General features: G+C 39.3%; 1 protein-coding gene across 3 annotated transcripts in view; it reads right to left on the reverse strand.

Annotated features, from left to right (window-relative positions):
• Nucleotides 1-11,680: 11,680 nt before the first annotated feature.
• Nucleotides 11,681-19,535, reverse strand: part of LOC117400634 (regulator of G-protein signaling 20-like) — a 38,017-nt gene continuing 30,162 nt past the window's right edge. For 2 of the 3 annotated variants that reach the window (XM_034000855.3, XM_034000854.3), the window contains exons 3-5: nt 19,426-19,515; nt 14,753-14,987; nt 11,681-12,147 (exon numbers count right to left, since the gene is read on the reverse strand). In XM_034000855.3, coding sequence (XP_033856746.3) covers nt 11,959-12,147; nt 14,753-14,987; nt 19,426-19,515 — 514 coding nt within the window. In that variant the 3' untranslated portion in view covers nt 11,681-11,958. The remainder of the gene's footprint in view (nt 12,148-14,752; nt 14,988-19,425; nt 19,516-19,535) is intronic. The other variant, XM_059022177.1, reaches the window with a different exon arrangement.

A 19,535-nucleotide genomic window follows, 5' to 3' on the forward strand; every position in this document is an offset into this window, starting at 1 on the left:
TGGGGTCATAAATCAGCTGGGGAATAACACTGAAAACATTTCTCAACTTGGGAGCGCTCAACCTCGGAATAAGGATTGGCCTTATAAACATCATGCGCCCTATGAAGACACCTTCCATATAAGTAGGCTTCCATAGATTCGTCACACTTACTTTTTTATAAAATGTTTATGTACAGGTGGTGAACTTTTCCGTGATGCCGTTACGTCAAATTGTGTATTTCTGGCTGTGGCTGCAGCTATTTTTCTGCTGATGTACTTTTGACTTATCCTCACAGATGGAAGGGTTGTTTCACACCAAATGGATAAAATGTTGGGATCTTGTACCCCCTCAACTTCTCAGATTCTGCTGATATCGCATATGGAAGTACCTGGAAATGTTTTGGGAGGAATCCCAAAATATTAGCTTGCAACTTATTTTTGAAGCTACAGGCCTCTGACAAATGAAAAGTGGCCATGTTTGAGAAGTCAGGTCTTTCAAACTTAAAGATATTTCTTGATACTTGTTGCACACACATAACTGCTCTTCCAGTTTAGTAATGTGTCAACATACTACCGAATTGTAACCATGGATGTAACTGTAATGGAGGCAAATATAAATTAAATGTTGAGTTAAATGATGCATTTATAAATATCATATTGTACTTGCAAGAAGTCCTGAACAACTGTAGTTATTGCATTATTTGTAGTTTCTCCAGGTTATCAAACAACCAGTATGTACACCCACTAATGTATTGTACACCCACTAATGTATTATGTTAGAATTAATCAATTTACGTTTACATGCTTCTAGACTGCAAATAACTGATGAAACAGCAAACTGGTTTCTGTTATCAGCTAAACCAAGCACAGTATTGTATAGTTTGGCAAAAGTGTGTTTGTATCCATCTTTCAAGGACACTTGTCCCTATGGCAATTCAGAAAGGTCTTTCTAGGACAGTTTGAGTCAGCCATTTTAGTTATATATATACACACACACATTATATATATAATGTGTGTGTATATATATTTATATTTATATACATATACATGGGGGACATACATATATCTATATAAACATATATACATACATATATACACATACATAAATATACACATTATATATGTGTATGTATATATGTATATATATATATATATATATATATATATATATGTGTGTATATGTATATATATGTGTATGTGTATATCTCTCTATCTCTACAGTGCCTTGCATAAGTATTCACCCCCCTTGGACTTTTCCACATTTTGTAGTGTTACAACCTGGAATTAAAATGGATTTAATTAGGATTTTTTGTCACTGATCTACACAAAATAGTCCATAATGTCGAAGTGGGGAAAAAAATCTACATATTTTTCAAAATTATTTACAAATAAACTGAAAAGTCTTGATTGCATAAGTATTCACCCCTTTGCTGTGACACCCCTAAATAAGCTCTGGTGCAACCAATTGCCTTCAGAAGTCACATAATTAGTTGAATGGAGACCACCTGTGTGCAATTAAAGTGTCACATGATCTCAGATTAAATACACCTGTTTCTGGAAGGCCCCAGAGTTTGTTAGAAAGCATATCTAAACAAACAGCATCATGAAGACCAAGGAGCTATCAAAACAAGTCCGGGATAAAGTTCTGGAGAAGCACCAATCAGGGTTGGGTTATAAAAAAATATCCCAAACTTTGAACATCCCCGGAGCACCGTTAAATCCATTATTAAAAAATGGAAAGAATATGGCACAACCATGACTCTGCCTAGAGAAGGCCCTCCACCAAAACTCAGTGACCAGGTAAGGAGGGCATTAGTTCAGAGAAGCAACCAAGAGGCCAATGGTAACTCTGAAGGAGCTGGAGAGATCTACAGCTGAGATGGGAGAAACCGGCCATGGGACAACTATAACCCGGACACTCCACAAAGCTGGGCTTTATGGAAGAGTGGCGAGAAGAAAGCCATTGCTGAAAAAAACCCATATCAAATTCCGTTTGGATTTTGCCAAAAGGCATGTGGGAGACACAGCAAACGTGGAAAAAGGTTCTGTGGTTTGATGAGACCAAAACTGAACTTTTTGGAATTAACGCAAAACGCTATGTGTGGCGCAAAGCCAGCACTGCTCATCACCCTGAGAACACCATCCCCACGGTGAAGCATAGTGGTGGCAGCATCATGTTATGGGGATGCTTTTCATCGGCAGTGACTGGGAAACTGGTCAGGATTGAGGGCAAGATGGATGGAGCCAAATACAGGGAAATTCTAGAGGAAAACCTGTTTCAGTCTGCAAGAGACCTGGGACTGGGGCGGAGTTCACTTTCCAGCAGGACAATGACCCTAAACACAGCCAAAGCTACACTGCAGTGGTTGAAAAACAATAACCTGAATGTCTTAGAATGGCCCAGTCAAAGCCCAGACCTCAATCCGATTGAGAATCTGTGGCAAGACTTGAAAATTGCTGTTCACCAATGGTCCCCATCCAACTTGACAGAGCTTGAGCAATTTTGCCAAGAAGAATGGGCAAAAATTGCAGGATCCAGATGCACAAAGCTGGTAGAGACTTACCCAAAAAGACTCACAGCTGTAATTGCTGCCAAAGGTGCTTCTACAAAGTATTGACTCGGGGGTGAACACTTATGCAACCAACAAATGTCTTTTTCTTTGTTTAATTAACTTTTGTGTCACAATAAAACATATTTTCCACCTTCAAAGTGTTAAGTATGTTGTGTAAATCAAATGGTAAAAATCCCAATTAAATCCATTTTAATTCCAGGTTGTAACACTACAAAATGTGGAAAAGTCCAAGGGGGGTGAATACTTATGCAAGGCACTGTGTGTATATATATATATATATATATATATATATATATATATATATATATATATATATATATACACACACACACACACACCCCGTGCCTATAAAAAGTCTACATCCCCTTGAACTTTTTTTCACATTTTGTTGTGTCAGTGCCTCAGAGTTTCATGCATTAAATTAGGATTTTTTTCCACTTATCTACACACCATACTCCACACTGTTAAGGGGGAAAAAGTTGTATATTAAAAATACAAAACTGAAAGCTCATAATTGGATAAGTCTCCACCCCCCTGAGTTTATACTTGGTGGAAGCACCTTTGGCAGCAATTACAGCTGTGAGTCTGTTGGGATAGGTCTCTACCAACTTTGCACACCTAGATTTGGCAATATTTGACCGTTCTTTACAAAACTGTTCAAGCTCTATCAAGTTCCTTGGGGAGCGTTGATGGACAGCAATCTTCAAGTCATGCCACAAATTTTCAATTGGATTTAGGTCGGGGCTTTGACTAGGCCACTCAAGGACATTTACCTTTTTGTTCCTTAGCCACTCCAGTGTAGCTTTGGCTGTGTGCTTTGGGTTGTTGTCATGCTGAAAGGTTAACTTCCTTCCCAGTTTCAGCTTTCTTCAGGTTTTCCTCAAGGACTTATCTGTACTTTGCTCCATTCATGTTCCCTTCTGTCCTGACAAGTGCCCCAGCCTGCCGATGAGAAACATCCCCATAACATGATGCTGCCACCACCATGCTTCATAGTAGGGATGGTGTTCTTTAGGTGATGCGCTGTGTTGGGTTTGCGCCAAACGTAACGCTTTGCATTTAGGCCAAAAAGTTCAATTTTAGTTTTGTCAGACCACAAAACTTTTTGCCACATGGCTACAGAATCTTCTGAGTGTTTTTTTTTGCATACTTCAAACGGGATTCAAGGTGGGCTTTCTTGAGTAATGGCTTCCTTCTTGCCACCCTACCATACAGGCTAGATTTGAGGAGTGCTTGAGATATTGTTGTCTCATGCACACTGACCAGTCTTGGCCATAAAAGCCTGTAGCTCTTGCAAAGTTGCCATTGACTTCTTGGTAGCCTCTCTGATCAGTCTCCTTCTTGCTCAGTCACCCAGTTTGGAGGGACGGCCTGATCTAGGCAGGGTCTTGGTGGTGCTATACACCTTCTGCCTTTCAACAACTTTGTCCTGGAGTTCTTTTGAAAGCGCCTTGGTGCTCATGGTTGAAATCATGTGAATAACTATAATTTAACACAGGTGGAGGCCACTTAACTTGGTGTGTGACTTTGAAGGCGATTGGTTACACCTGTGCTAATTTAGGATTGCTATTACAAGGGGGGTGGACACTTATCCAACCAAGCTATTTCAGTTTTTATTGTTAATTAATTTTCTACAGATTTCTATAATATTTTTTTCACTTGGAAGTTGTGGGGTAGGATGTGTAGATAAATGAAAAAAAAAAAAACTATTTAAATGCATTTTAATTCCAGGCTATAAGGTGAACATTTTGAAAGGGGGTGTTGACTTTCTATAGGCACTGTGTATATATATATATATATATATATATATATATATATATATATATATATATATATATATATATATATATTATTTCTTAGCAGACACCCTTATCCAGGGCGACTTACAATTGTTACAAGATATTACATTATTTTTACATACAATTAGATTATTTTTTACCTACAATTACCCATTTATACAGTTGTTTTTTTTTTTTCATTGGAGCAATTTAGGTAAAGTATCTTGCTCAAGGGTACAGCAGCAGTGTCCCCACCTGGGATTGAACCCACGATCCTCCGGTCTAGAGTCCAGAGCCCTAACCACTACTCCACCCTGCTGCCCTATATACATATTATATATATACTACAATAATGTATCTGCAATTTGAGAAATCAGGCTCCTGCTAAATCTGCTCTGAACTGATCAGACAGCCAACCAGAAATCAATCTGTAGGTCTTTAACTGTTTTTACCTGTTGAAAGAGACCTAGGCAACCATAAAATGGAAGCAGTTTACTTTAACCAGTTCACAGCATATTTAGTAGGAGCCTGATTGTTCAAATTGCTGGCACATGATTTTTTTTTTGCTTTTTCCAAAAAAAACAGCTTTATGACTTATAAATAACACGTGTGTATCTGCTGCCTTTTAAGTTCTGAGGTGCTGAATGGATGAAATTTTTGGCCTAACATCCACTTTGGGGGCTCATACTTTGTGACACCGACATTGTATAGCATTTGTTGTTGTACAAAAGCCTGGGGAAACTACAGAGAAGGCGATAACTACAGTGGTTCAGAAGTTCTTGCAAGTACAATATGGCATTTTTGGTGGCATCATTGTATGCTTTTTTCCTAGATTTGCCTTAATCGCATTAACATTCATGGTCCAAGACCCTTTTGTCAATTTGAAATGATCCTCTGCTGTGAAACAATGGGGACAAAACCCCATGTGTTCAAGCAATCAGTCCTGTTTCAATCTCTTAAGGTATTGCAGTCTGTGTGGTTTAACAGACTGACCATAAATAATGATCAGCAAGGGAAATGAGTGAATTTAAATCTTATGCATTATTAATCTTGCCCAGTTTTAACAAGAATAATTAAGGTGCAAATGCAATCTGTCCCCTTTGTGATCTTCACAGGTGCATCCACTTAGTGTTCAATAGTGCATGGACACAATCTATTCATTATCCTGTAAATACAAATAACAAAATTGAAAGTGGCAGGAACAAGACCTTATTAGTAAGACATAATCCCCTTATATTGGGATGAATCATTTAATATTTGGGTATGTGGAGATTTAATTTTAATGTTTTGTTGAATCTGAGCTTTTCCCCACCTTATTCACTCATATACAGTGGTGTAACAAAATGCAGTGAATCTTCTATGTTCAATACATGCACGGTGCTCATTTTCTTGTTTTTCTGTAGATACTACTGTACATTATTCCACTGTTGCATCATTCACAACCACTAGAGGGCCCACTGGCCACATTGCTTTCTGCTTAGTCGCATTGCACACTCACGCTATGGAAGTTGTATATGTCAAATAAGAGAATGTTATCTTCTTCAAACAAAGATAATCTGACATATTTAAGGAAGGAAAGTACTTGAAGACTTACAATTATAACTGTCCATTATGTGTACCATATGAGAAAGAAGCAGGCACAAGCAGCAAAGGTAGTTCTGTAATTCTATGCATGTTGTTACACCATGTAGAAAAGATGCACACTTTGTAACTACCACTGTGTGTGTGAGAGAGAGAGAGAGAGAGAGAGAGAGAGAGAGAGAGAGAGAGAGAGAGAGAGAGAGAGAGAGAGAGAGGGATGTGTACTTGATTCCATGAGGATTTCTTGTGCATCAGAGCAGTAGCCATTAGCAAGATGAATTCACTTGAGCAGCAATAAAAACTGAGGGGGTAGGAAACAGCATGCAAATGCCTGTATGCTTCACTGCATGTCAATTGGACCCTACAAAAAGGAAACGTGCAGAAAATTCAGATGTATCTCACTTTCAGAAAAACAAAGTATTTCAGGGTACTTTCTTGACAGCAATTCACGCAGTCTGGTAAAGCAGTTTTGTAAACACCATTAAGACATTGCCATGTAGGCCAGAGCTGTAACTAGGCATTTTAGTGCCCCCCTCCCCACCACCCACCTCCACCCTCACCCCCTCCCGTTTTTTTCCTCCCACCCATACTGCAATGACTTAATGTCATGAAGCATATTCAGAAAGACATAAAATCGCATTTCCATCTATACAGTTAGCAAAAAGAAAATTTGTCACTTTTGAGTAATGAGTCACTCTAACTAAATCATATTATAGAAAAAAATGACCTGATGAAATTTACAGAGGAACTCTCCTAGCCTTAACACTCGCAAACCTGTCTATTACAGTGTCAAAGTTTATTGCTGCGCTCAATGGAGAGAATCAGCAAGTTAAGCCCCTTTCACACTGGCACTCCTACCTGGGTCCGGACCTGGGTTCTGGCTACAGGGGTCACAATCCCGCACAGTGTGAAACCATGTACCTGGGTCCCAGCAGCCCACCTCAGGATGTGGGTCGACACGCAGTGTGAAATCGCGTAGCCAACTTGCATGACACCGGGTCCGACCCGGGTAGAGCATGTCAGTGTGAAAGGGACTTTGGAGAGATGTTCTTGTCGAGCTTCCACCCAAGTCAGCGACCATTTTCAGCCAATTCTGCCACTGTTGAGAAAGCTTACGTGCTTCCTCTTCTCTTCCTCCCTTCTGTTTTCTGAATTAGGCTCCAGATGGCTTCTTTGGAGGCATCTTGGTAATGTATTTATTTAGTTTTCGCTCTGTATTAAAAGTTTCTCACATCACATGGTTTGTGTAGAACCAGGTTAGTGGTCATTAAGACCGTTGCTAAGGAAGTGATGCGTTCCCTTTTCTAGTGTAGAGGCGCATGCAATCTTCAGACTATGCTGGGGGTGGGGGAGACTCTGAGAAATTATTACTCAAGAGGCATTGCATTTCAGTCATTTTTCCAGCCCTCACAGCTTTGCTCCCGGGGTAGCTGCCCCGCTCACCCTGCACTAGTTACAGCTCTGATGTAGGCCTTACATTTATGGTAAGCCATCACTGATGTATTCAAGTGTTTCTTTATGTATTTAGGCAACACAGAATATACTAATGAGCGCCAATGTTAGCATCAAATGGAACTAATAACTTAATGCAACATTACCTTGAAATTATAAGTACTTTTAATAAATACTAAAATGAACAAAAAAATTCAACAATGCCTTTTTCACAGTCATTTAGCCATATCTTAATAATATATAGTTACTACTCTAGTTACTAATAACAGTTGCTACTCTCGATGTAGTTAGCTACTGCGTTCACAGAATCTCCTCCCACTAGTACGAGGCTGTTACGGTTTTTATAGTTGTTTTCTGTAAATCTTCCTTTCTCTATCTCTTGTGCGCTACCTTTCCAACTCGACAGACACGCTCCCTAAAAATGTCCAAAATATTATTAAAAAGCTGATACTACACTAATGCCAATAAAGAAACAATTATATTGTTTTCCTTATTGGTCGCCTTGCTATAGCAATATAAAACATATTATGTAGATTTACCTTTCACAAATTTGGTTGACAGATAAATTGGTAAGTTAGGTTCAGGGGGGACTAAGACGGAGGAATCCAGTCGTTTTTTTCACCAGTCACAAACACGCATTGCAAGTGAGTGGATTCAACCGTAGGTTTTTATTTATTTTGGGATTTTATTGAAAATCCACTTATTGGTCATGTGCTTCTGGCAATTCCCAGGCAGGCTACAATTAGCTGTCCCGGCATTTCTATAATCACCTCTCTAGCTACAAGTTGCAGTATATTCACAATTAACCATTGAGATGCTGAGAAACAATGAAGTACAAAAAGCTTGATAACATGCAAACTCAAGCTGTACAGCATCATTTCTATGCGTGTTACGTTAAAAATTTAAATATCATGTAATTCATATTTTTTCAATGCATAAAACAGACAGTACGCAGTTTATCTGGAGCGATGTATATATATTGCAGCCAATTCACAAATTATGTTATTTAAATCCTCATATTGCTTTTTGAAAGTATTCAAATATGTGACTAAAAGGCAGGTTGGATAAAATTGTTGTGCTTTATTGTAATTGAAATTCCCACATTCAGTCCGTTGTTTTCGTCTGTAAAATAAAACCCAAGATAAATTCTTTAAAAATGAACTATTATAAACATACATAGATTATTAACAAAAATGCATTTTAAGCTAACTCTGATATTAAAATAAAAGATTTTTACAACAAACAAACAAACATTTTATAGGCAGTATTGTTCCAAACCATTGGCTTAGATAACTTGAGGTTGATCCATATTGTTTTCCCATTAGCACTATATTAACAAACCAGTACATCAATTGAGTGTATTCCAAGACAAGTGAAAATACCACCCCTACATTGTTGTTCTTAATAAATGTGGTAAGAAGTTTAATCTAGGTTATAGCCCATGTCAGAAACTACTGTAAATGGCAAGGCACTTCCCCAATTGTAGCTCTTATCTTTGAGAATTTTTTCTGTTTTATATATATAGTAAAACATTTGCCACTTGGGTGTTGTTTGGCCATCATCAGATCTGAACCATACAGCAGCCATCCATATACACTACTCACAAGAAATACAGAGACGCAGGTAAGGTGCCCCAATGCTGTTGGCAGTATATATATATATATATATATATATATATATATATATATATATATATATACAGTACTGTGCAAAAGTTTTAGGCAGGTGTGAAAAAATGCTGTAAAGTAAGAATGCTTTCAAAAATAGACATGTTAATAGTTTATATTTATCAATTAACAAAATGCAAAGTGAGTGAACAGAAGAAAAATCTACATCAAATCAATATTTGGTGTGACCACCCTTTGCCTTCAAAACAGCATCAATTCTTCTAGGTACACTTGCACACAGTTTTTGAAGAAACTCGGCAGGTAGGTTGGCCCAAACATCTTGGAGAACTAACCACAGTTCTTCTGTGGATTTAGGCAGCCTCAGTTGCTTCTCTCTCTTCATGTAATCCCTCGATGTTGAGATCAGGGCTCTGTGGGGGCCATACCATCACTTCCAGGACTCCTTGTTCTTCTTTACGCTGAAGATAGTTCTTAATGACTTTCGCTGTATGTTTGGGGTCATTGTCATGCTGCAGAATAAATTTGGGGCCAATCAGATGCCTCCCTGATGGTATTGCATGATGGATAAGTATCTGCCTGTACTTCTCAGCATTGAGGAGACCATTAATTCTGACCAAATCCCCAACTCCATTTGCAGAAATGCAGCCCCAAACTTGCAAGGAACCTCCACCATGCTTCACTGTTGCCTGCAGACACTCATTCGTGTACCGCTCTCCAGCCATTCGGCGAACAAACTGCCTTCTGCTACAGCCAAATATTTCAAATTTTGGCTCATCAGTCCAGAGCACCTGCTGCCATTTTTCTGCACCCCAGTTCCTGTGTTTTCGTGCCTAGTTGAGTCGCTTGACCTTGTTTCCACGTCGGAGGTATGGCTTTTTGGCTTCCATGAAGGCCACTTCTGACCAGACTTCTCCGGACAGTAGATGGGTGTACCAGGGTCCCACTGTTTTCTGCCAATTCTGAGCTGATGGCACTGCTGGACATCTTCCGATTGCGAAGGGAAGTAAGCATGATGTGTCTTTCATCTGCTGCAGTAAGTTTCCTTGGCCGACCACTGCGTCTACGGCCCTCAACGTTGCCCGTTTCTTTGTGCTTCTTCAAAAGAGCTTGGACAGCACATCTGGAAACCCCTGTCTGCCTTGAAATTTCTGCCTGGGAGAGACCTTGCTGATGCAGTATAACTACCTTGTGTCTTGTTGCTGTGCTCAGTCTTGCCATGGTGTATGACTTTTGACAGTAAACTGTCTTCAGCAACCTCACCTTGTTAGCTGAGTTTGGCTGTTCCTCACCCAGTTTTATTCCTCCTACACAGCTGTTTCTGCTTCAGTTAATGATTGTGTTTCAACCTACATATTGAATTGATGATCATTAGCACCTGTTTGGTATAATTGTTTAATCATACACCTGACTATATGCCTACAAAATCCCTGACTTTGTGCAAGTGTACCTAGAAGAATTGATGCTGTTTTGAAGGCAAAGGGTGGTCACACCAAATATGGATTTGATTTAGATTTTTCTTCTGTTCACTCACTTTGCATTTAGTTAATTGATAAATATAATCTATTAACATGTCTATTTTTGAAAGCATTCTTACTTTACAGCATTTTTTCACACCTGCCTAAAACTTTTGCACAGTACTGTATATATATATATATATATATATATATATATATATATATATATATATATATATATATATAAAGTTACATACCCCAAAATTTTACATAACCCAATGGAAATGTATAATTTCTAGAAATTTCTCAAAAATAATGAACTTTAGGAAAAATTGTTTTGTATCAAAAGTTTTGCAAAAATGCGAATTCAAAAGTATTCATTCAAGTACAAGACTCATGGTACTGTCACAACGCTCCCTCGGTCTGGAAGAAAGAAGGTTCTTTCATCAAGAACAAGTAGAAGAATTGTGAGGAAGGTCAATAACAGTCCGAGATTGACTGCCAAAGATATTCAAAGTGAATTGGCTGCAAGTGGTACTGGGGTTTCCATTTCAACCATAGGTTGAGTATTGCATGGTGAAGGTCTCAGTGGTTGCAGGCCAAGGAAAAAGCCACTCTTAGGAAAATGTCACAAGGACAGTTGCTTAAAGTTTGCAAAACGGCATTTGAATGATGGATATGAGTTCTGGTAAAAGGTTTTGAGCGATGAAACAAAAATCGAGCTATTTGGTCTGGTGAGGCATACAAAGAAAATAACACCAACACACCTCGGAATTTGAATGAACTGGAACAAATTTGCGTTGAAGAATGGTCAAAAATCACTAAAGAATCATGCCAAAAGCTCATTGACAAATATCCTAATCGTTTAAAATAGGTTATTATTGCTAAAGGTGCCTCAACTAGCTATTAATTTCATTTTCCATGTCAGGGTATGAATACTTTTGAATTAGCATTTTTGGAGTTTTGCAGAAAATATTCTGAAATAAATAATTGTAGACATCTATTTCTTGAAACTTTTTTTCTTCATCCACTAAAGCAAAACTTTTGATACACAAGATTTTTCCTAAAATTATTTTTTCTTTTTCTTTTTCGAGAAATTTCTAGAAATTATAAATTTCTATTGGGGATGTAAACTTTAGACTACAACTATATATATATATATATATATATATATATATATATATATATATATATATATATATATATATATATATATATAGATATAGATATATAGATATACACACACACATAGTTAAAAAACACAACAAGCTTTTTTATTTTTTACTTTTTTTCTTGAGTTATCCTTTGGAGTGTTTTGCTAAGTTGGTCTGAAGTTGCATTCAGTTGGTGGTGGTGAGCCCTCTGCAGATTTGAGACTTTAAAATCCATAGTAAAATAGGCCTGAGTATACATTTCAGGGGCAGATCCTATAGGTCTAAAGTCCCTGTGAGTGACCACTTGGCCCACTGGCATTTTCTATTCTAAATAATTTAAGAAAAAAGAAAGACAGTTCCTAAGATTCTGAGGATGGTTCCGATAAGGTCTGGAGCAGGTCCTTGTAGACTGAGGAGTTCATGAATCGTGGATACGAGTCTCTGTGCATTAAGGTGTATATCTGCAGCTGTGCATCGTCAAATGTGTGGGATGTTGTCTCAAGCATATTCCTGTTGATCACTTCACGAACTCTGGAGTCCAGGCTGACCTGGTAATATATAGGAAACTCAGTAAGAAAAGAATTACATAAAGGCAATATATGTTTAAGAATAAAATGTGACCTTTCAGAGTTTGATAACAGATAGTCCATGATGTGGGTATACTTAAGACGGCGAGCTGCACAGAATGTATAAAGGACACTGGTCACTTTCAGCTGTGGCTGAACTGGACAGTCTGTGAGGTGAAAATGGTTTCCACTGATACTCATCTACAATGTGAAAAACAATAAATCATATTCTGACAGTATATACTATACGTACAATAATGCCAACTATTCGAATGTCTGAGTACTGTTCTAAATTTAAAAGTATACAAAATGTTTCAGCTACACAGCCGTCCAGTGTCGGAAAAAAAACAAGGCAGTTAAAATAAAGATTTCCACTTATTGGCTTACACTGGCTTGTTTAAACAAATATGAATAATTCTCTCAGCAGGAGGTCCCCAGTTCAAATCCCACCTCAGCCACTGACTCATTGTGTGACCCTGAGCAAGTCACTTAACCTCCTTGTGCTCCGTCTTTCGGGTGAGACGTAGTTGTAAGTGACTCTGCAGCTGATGCATAGTTCACACACCCTAGTCTCTGTAAGTCGCCTTCGATAAAGGCGTCTGCTAAATAAACAAATAATAATAATAATAATAATAATAATAAAGGTTATTTTTGTCTCCATGTTCAATTTTAGTTTTAGATCAGTCAGTCACATGTGATTCAGCATTTCAAAATGGAGTATATTCATATTAACAACCAAACAAATGAGATCTAATTAGAACAATTCAATAATGCATTGTCTTTCATTCAGCCACAACAAACTACACTATTGTTTTTGTTTTCAGTTGATCTAATTAATGTGCAGTTAATTGCATTACCATACGCCTATGGTCTAATTTCATCTCATTATACCATTATATCTTGCTGAACTATCCAGGTCTCTTCATTCCTGAGCTGTCCAACCCTTTCGATTAAAGTCATACTGATGACCAGGTAGTTCTTAAACAATGAGTCATGCCTAAATCAATGTATTTGCATTTTGACTACTTCTGCCAAAGACTATCGATTACCCTTGTAGTCTTTTCAAACCCATTAAGAGCCTTGAATAGGATACAGTCAGCACTCACATATCCGACCCTATAAAATTTTGACTTCACTGACGGTTAAACGCGTGTGACACATATCTGATTATTTCATTTTGGCCTGTTCCAACCCTTGTCCGTTTTTCAGGGAACACAAAAAAAGATACAATATCAAAAATACATATCTGAAAGGACTATTTTAAAATAAGTAGGCTTCCATTTAGATGTACTATATTGGTTTTGTTGGTACAGTACTATATTTTCAACAGAAGTAGTATATGAATTCGGAACGATATGATTCTGAAAATATCACTTGCCAAAACTAAAGAGACGACACATTAACTGTAATACAGTACATACATTGAACTCAGGTATGTATTGTAGCAGTATGTACAATTTCCCATTAAAGACCTTTGTTTTGGCTGCATTTTCGTCAGGTGTAACTGGAGGAAGCACTGTGTAACTGCACAATATAAGACAGACTAATTTGGCATTAGAGAGAATTAAAAAATAAATGTGATTTGTGATAGACATTCAGCTAAATTGTAACATTGAAGAGATGGGCTTTGTATCAGAAAACTGGTGACGGAGATGGAAATCGCGTGTGGCGGGTAAGTGCATTCATTTGTTATATATATAATGGGGATTGATTTTATTCTTAATACAAGGGCGGTAAAATGCAACTGACGTGTACCTGGGTAACAGATATCCGAGTGCTGACTGTACTCCACTTCTATGTCAAAAGAGCCCTATCGGAGAGCTTGGTGAGCCATATATGGCTCAAGACCCATCCGTCGGACAGCCTTGCTGTATATTATGCCAGTGGTTTACAGTGATGGTTCTCTATTCTTGGTTGCAAGAAACAGTGGAGTATGATCCTTACCCTGCTTTCCTAAAATGTATAAACCTGATGTTAATAGAGGGGCACTAAATCAGCCCTTGGGGAGTTACAGTGGTATGCTACTGGGAGCACACAGAACTGCCAGATCATGTCTGCACCTTACTCTATTGATGATGAACATATCTTTGGAAATAAGGTATCTAATTTCTATCTAAAAACGGCTGTATTTTGTACCTTACTAGGTTGTGTTGAAAATGCCCCTTCACTTAATTAAATATACCAGTTTAATGAACATGACATATGAAAAAAGATGTAATTCTGGAGTAAAATGAAAATAATGAAAATACCGAAACAGCAGTAATTACAGAAAGTGTCATTACAGAATCATTTTTTGACCTTACTAAATTAAATAAGTCACGCCTTGTCATTATAGTACAATGGAAAACAGGGCAATATGGCACTTACTGTGTGCAATTCCTTACATCTTGTTTGTTTACTAAGTACTACATTAATCTCTCTCTCTCTTTTTAAAACTAAAAATTAATGTATTCATATTTTTTGTAAAGCAGTTTGGAATTTATTGGCATTAAATATGCTCTTATACATTGTTTTTGTAGATGACTTTAATATTATTTAATTATATTTGTATCATCACAAGTGGAACAGCTCACTACAACACACTCACCTCTTTAGGCGAAAGGATTGAAATATAGTCCTCATATATAAGCCGTGCTTTTTCTTCTATGACACTTTTGTTGGTTTCCTTTTTAAGTTCCTCACAGGCTAGCCAAAACAGCATGTTCTCTTCGCTGAACTCTGTTCGTAAAAAATCACGGAAAGCGTTTCGTCCGGCGGGGCTTTTCATTAGCTTGTCGAAGGACTGCCCCCAGGAGCCCACCTCCTCCAGTGTCGGCTTTGGGCTTTGAGAAGGACAAGGGGGTAAAGAATGATTTCCTTTAGTAAGATATAGCTTATATTTTATGCATGCTTGAAAACTACCTAATTGTGGTTATTATCTAAAGGTAATGCCACTGCTTTAGAAACCGTACAGTATCATTAAACTGGTTAAATTTGTCAGTAACTTGTAACTGTAATGGATCCTTTTTCAGACAGATAACTAAATGTGGTAACACATTACATTTTATGTGAAAAAATAACCTACCGTAGTTACTTTTAGTTACATAAAAAAAACAGGACTACTGCTTAAAGAAAGGGGCTTGTTACCAGGAGGTTCTGGGTTCAATCCCAGCTTAGCCACTGACTCACTGTGTGTGATCCTGAGTAAGTCACTTAACCTCCTTGTGCTCCTTCCTTAAGATGAGACATAAAACTGAGGTCCTATTGTAAGTGACTCTGAAGCAGCAGTTGTGATGCATAGTTCACCCCCTAGTCTCTGTAAATCGCTTTGGATAAAAGCTTGCTAAATGACTAAATAATAATAATAATAATAATAATAATAATAATAATAATAATAATAATAATAATAATAATAATAATAATAATGCATAACATGGAAATTTGAAAGTGCAGCAGTACTAGTCAAACAATACATGTCGCATGAACGCACTTTTCATATTAGCTTGCCAGAAAATGGCATCAGAGGAGGAGTGTGTTCGATAGCTGGACCTTCAAGAATATTTCAAGCTGTAGCCTGATCAAACTGAAGAAAAAAACCTCTGTAAAATGTAAACTCTGCCTGAGAAGTAATTATTTGTCACTGTAAATGTTACTAGTTACAGTTTTATGGGTGTTTACCTTTGAAAGACCTCAACGTCATTTTTTCCTTCAAGCCTACGACCGGAATGCTACCAGGCCAAGCCGAGGCTGCCCTGTGCGTTACCTTTCAGAACCCCAGTAACAAGTAGCTAGGGCTAAAAAATTGAGGGAGAACTTACCTCTATGCCTGTGTTGTAAGGGTCGACTAAGAAGCAGCCCTTAACGCTCTAGTTCCAAAACTAGGGTTTTCAGGATCCACGACCTAAGTCTGTAGAACCTAGTAAAGGTATGGGGAGTAGCCCACGTCGCTACATTGCAAATGTCCTTGACAGATGCACCCTGGAATGAAGCCCACAAAGTTGCCATGCTCCTGGTGGAATGGGCAGTGAGCTTTTCTGGAGGGGGCAAGTTGGACAGCCTCTGCTTTGACAGGGCTTGACCATGGTATTTAAGCCCTAGCAGACAAAAAATTGTTCAGACTGCCACTTTTTGTCCTGTCTACATAATATGCCAGGGCCCACACAGGGCAAAGACTGGAAAAGAGGTGGATGGAAAGCCTCCAATTCCACATAACAGGTTGACATGAAATGCCGAGATTGTCTTCGGCAAAAAGACAGGATTGGTATGGAGTGTTTTTTGTCCTGGCCTCCATGAAAATTAAGCAGGCTTTTGCAATAGAAAATGCCTGCATTTCACTCACCCTCTTTGCGGAGGTGATAACAAGCAAGAAAGCCGCTTTGAGCGATAGATATTACTGCTCAGCTGAAAGCATGGGCTCAAATGGAGGCTTCACAACTGCATTAAGCACCACTTTCGGGACCAAGCATTTTTCAGTGGGATGCTCCCCCAGGACCAGGCGTTTTTTGGCTGTAGTTGACTCTCTTCCTATAAAAATTCACAAAAAAATATTTTACAGTAGCATCTTGGAAATGGTGTCCTTTTTTCAGAACACTCTGGAGAACATAGTAAAGTACCCCAGAAACCATACAAATGTTTCACTTTTTTTTCAACACAATATTTTGTTTTTGTTTGTTTTTTAAATTAAGTATTTTTATTATGTATTCTGTGTACAGATACATGTATAAAAATGCATTATTCTATGACCTGAGGGACCTTACAATACTTCCTGAAAGTTTTGTTGAAAAATATTCATGTTTGGGCAAATTATAAGACATTATTTCACCTGAGTGATTGCAATGACATAATACACGTTTATTCTCAGGGTCTTTATAATCAAAATTTGCCCAGCCAGAAAGTGAGCTCCTGGGGAGACGAGTCAATTTTGACATAGCAAGCCGAAATGGCTACCAGATAGACCTTTAACGTGAAGGGGGATTTACCCTCATCAAAAAGGTCCTGCAAAAATTGCAGTATAACTGCCATGGGACAGGTTGTGGGGTCGAACCCAGGAAACAGACACCACGTCTGAAAACCACCCCACCTGTACACGTACTGTGCTCTGGCATTCTGCAGGGTGTCAATTACCCTATTAGAAAGCCCCAGATGGCTCAAATGCAGCCGTTCAGGGGCAGACCCAGAGCTGCAGGCTCGATGGGTCAATATGCCATAAGGTCCCCTGTGGCTGAGCAGGTTGCGGCACTTGAGCAGTCTCCACGGCCTCCACTCTGAGGCGCCAGGCCCAGCTTCTACATATCATGCACCCTATATAGGGTGTCCATCGACCGGGAAACAGCCAGAGCTGTAGCCGGATGATCCCAGGATGACTGGATTTCAAAAAGAAAATCTGGGTGCTCTGGGGGGGACACGGGAGCGATGGTAGGCTCATCATCAAAGATAGACTGCCTTGTTTTGCCTTCTGTAGGCCACGGCACTTGCAAGACTGCAGTGGCCCTCTTGATCAGCGGTAAAAGGTAGAGTTTAACCGCAGGGGACCTGGTGTCTGACTCCAAGTCCTCAGAGGGGAACGCCAGCTCCTGTTCGCCCACCTCATCAGAGGTGGCGATGGACAGCATGTCCTGCTGTTGCCAATCTGCACTCGTAGTCTCCTGGGGCCCCCCAAGGGGACAGGAGGGGCAGGCGGGGCCGAACGTTCACACAGTAATTCTGCTAGACCCGTTCCTTGGTGGTAAACAGCTGCCCAGAGCTTTTCCATCTGCTCTGAGTCTGTTGATTGCTTGGAATGGTGACGACTTCTTCTTTCTCAGGGGAGGAGAAAGAGGAGCAGAGGAAAATGAGGAAGACAGTGAAGACAGTTTCCTGCGTGGGCTACTTTCCCGGGTGTGTTGTCCGTTCTCCCCCGGCACAGAGCCATGGGGTGAGGATGCAGCCACCTCTCTAACAGAGGGTGATGGGGAAGAGCACTGTGCAGGAGTAAGGGACGCAGAGCGCGCTAGAGCTGCGGGAGAGACGTTTCTCAAGGGTGCTCTTAAAGAAAGATGCACAAAATTCATAGAAACTGTGGTTCGCCAGTGCCTCCTTGGCATGCTCGGGCCCCAGGTAGGAAGAGCATCTGCCATGCTTGTCCTCAACAGGCACACTGGCCTTGCATGTTTTGCAGGGATAAAATCCAGGCATGATGCAAGTAAGCAATGCAGTGTACAGTATACAGATGTACAGGTGCTGCCTCAATCTGCTTATAGACAGCAACCGGACGGGTCAAGACCGGTTTGGTACCGGACCGGGGGAATGAGCACCGGTCGGTAGTGGGCCGTGTTGGACCGGGTAGAAACTGGGTCGTACACCGGGATTGCCCACCTGTACAAGCCACTGGCAAAACCACACAGTCAGTACTCACACGAGACTGAGGGAAGCCTGCTTGTTAGAATGAACTAACAACCATCGTAATGGTGATGCTAAAGCTGTCACCAAAACGGCATCAAGATGCTGTGGGAGAGATTGCAAGCAACCACAACTGAAGCAAGTATCTTGGTCCTGCACAGTGCTGCTGAGCTGTAGTGCACAAATACGCGTAATTAGTGAAACTAATTCAGCGATTATTTTAATATCACATATAAATGGTGTAAAACACAATAAATGTGAAATATATTGCAGAAAAAATAACAAGTACTTATCTGAAACAGCTCTCCTGTCAGGTCAGTTCTTGAAAGTCTGTGACCGCAGTGCTTTCATGTCCTCGGGGCGGGCCATGACTGCGTCACAGGCTCGTCGAGCAGCTTTGATATATCTATTCAGGTTTCAGGTCTTTCGAAGGTAAACACCCATATGGTAATGGTTACATTGCTTGTTGTCTTATTCCAGGCAGAAACAAAAATTCCCAGAAGCCGAGGGCTTAGTTGCTGGTTAAATATGAATAACTAGATGGGTACTGCTGTTTCATGACTACTGTACTTGACACACACATACAAGGTACTGCTGGATTTCATTAGTTAACCAAAAAGTTTGTTTTTTACAGGACCAACAACCAAACCAACAACCTGTGAAAAAGGTCATTGCATTCTGCATTCTACATTATTTCCCAAAGCAAGGCAAAATCAAACTTATCAAAGAGATTTTTTTCAGTTTTACATGTTTTCTCACAGTTTACCATTTTTCATCTAATTGCTATAACAATCAAGTGAAAAGGTCTAGAAAAAAAGACCTCTCTATACATATGTATCATGATACACAAGGTACAAAGGCAACCCACTCCCCAACAGTCCGAATAACAGAATGGTTACACACCTTTCTTCACAGCTTGGGGTGCCTTCCGCCCTGACGTCATGGGAGGCTCTTGCAGGCCTCTCATCTTCATCTTCATTCCTAACAGTAAGACTGCAAAGTAGTAAACAAAT

The sequence above is a fragment of the Acipenser ruthenus genome, chromosome 4, assembly GCF_902713425.1.
Source record: "Acipenser ruthenus chromosome 4, fAciRut3.2 maternal haplotype, whole genome shotgun sequence".
In the NCBI taxonomy this organism is placed as follows: domain Eukaryota; kingdom Metazoa; phylum Chordata; class Actinopteri; order Acipenseriformes; family Acipenseridae; genus Acipenser; species Acipenser ruthenus.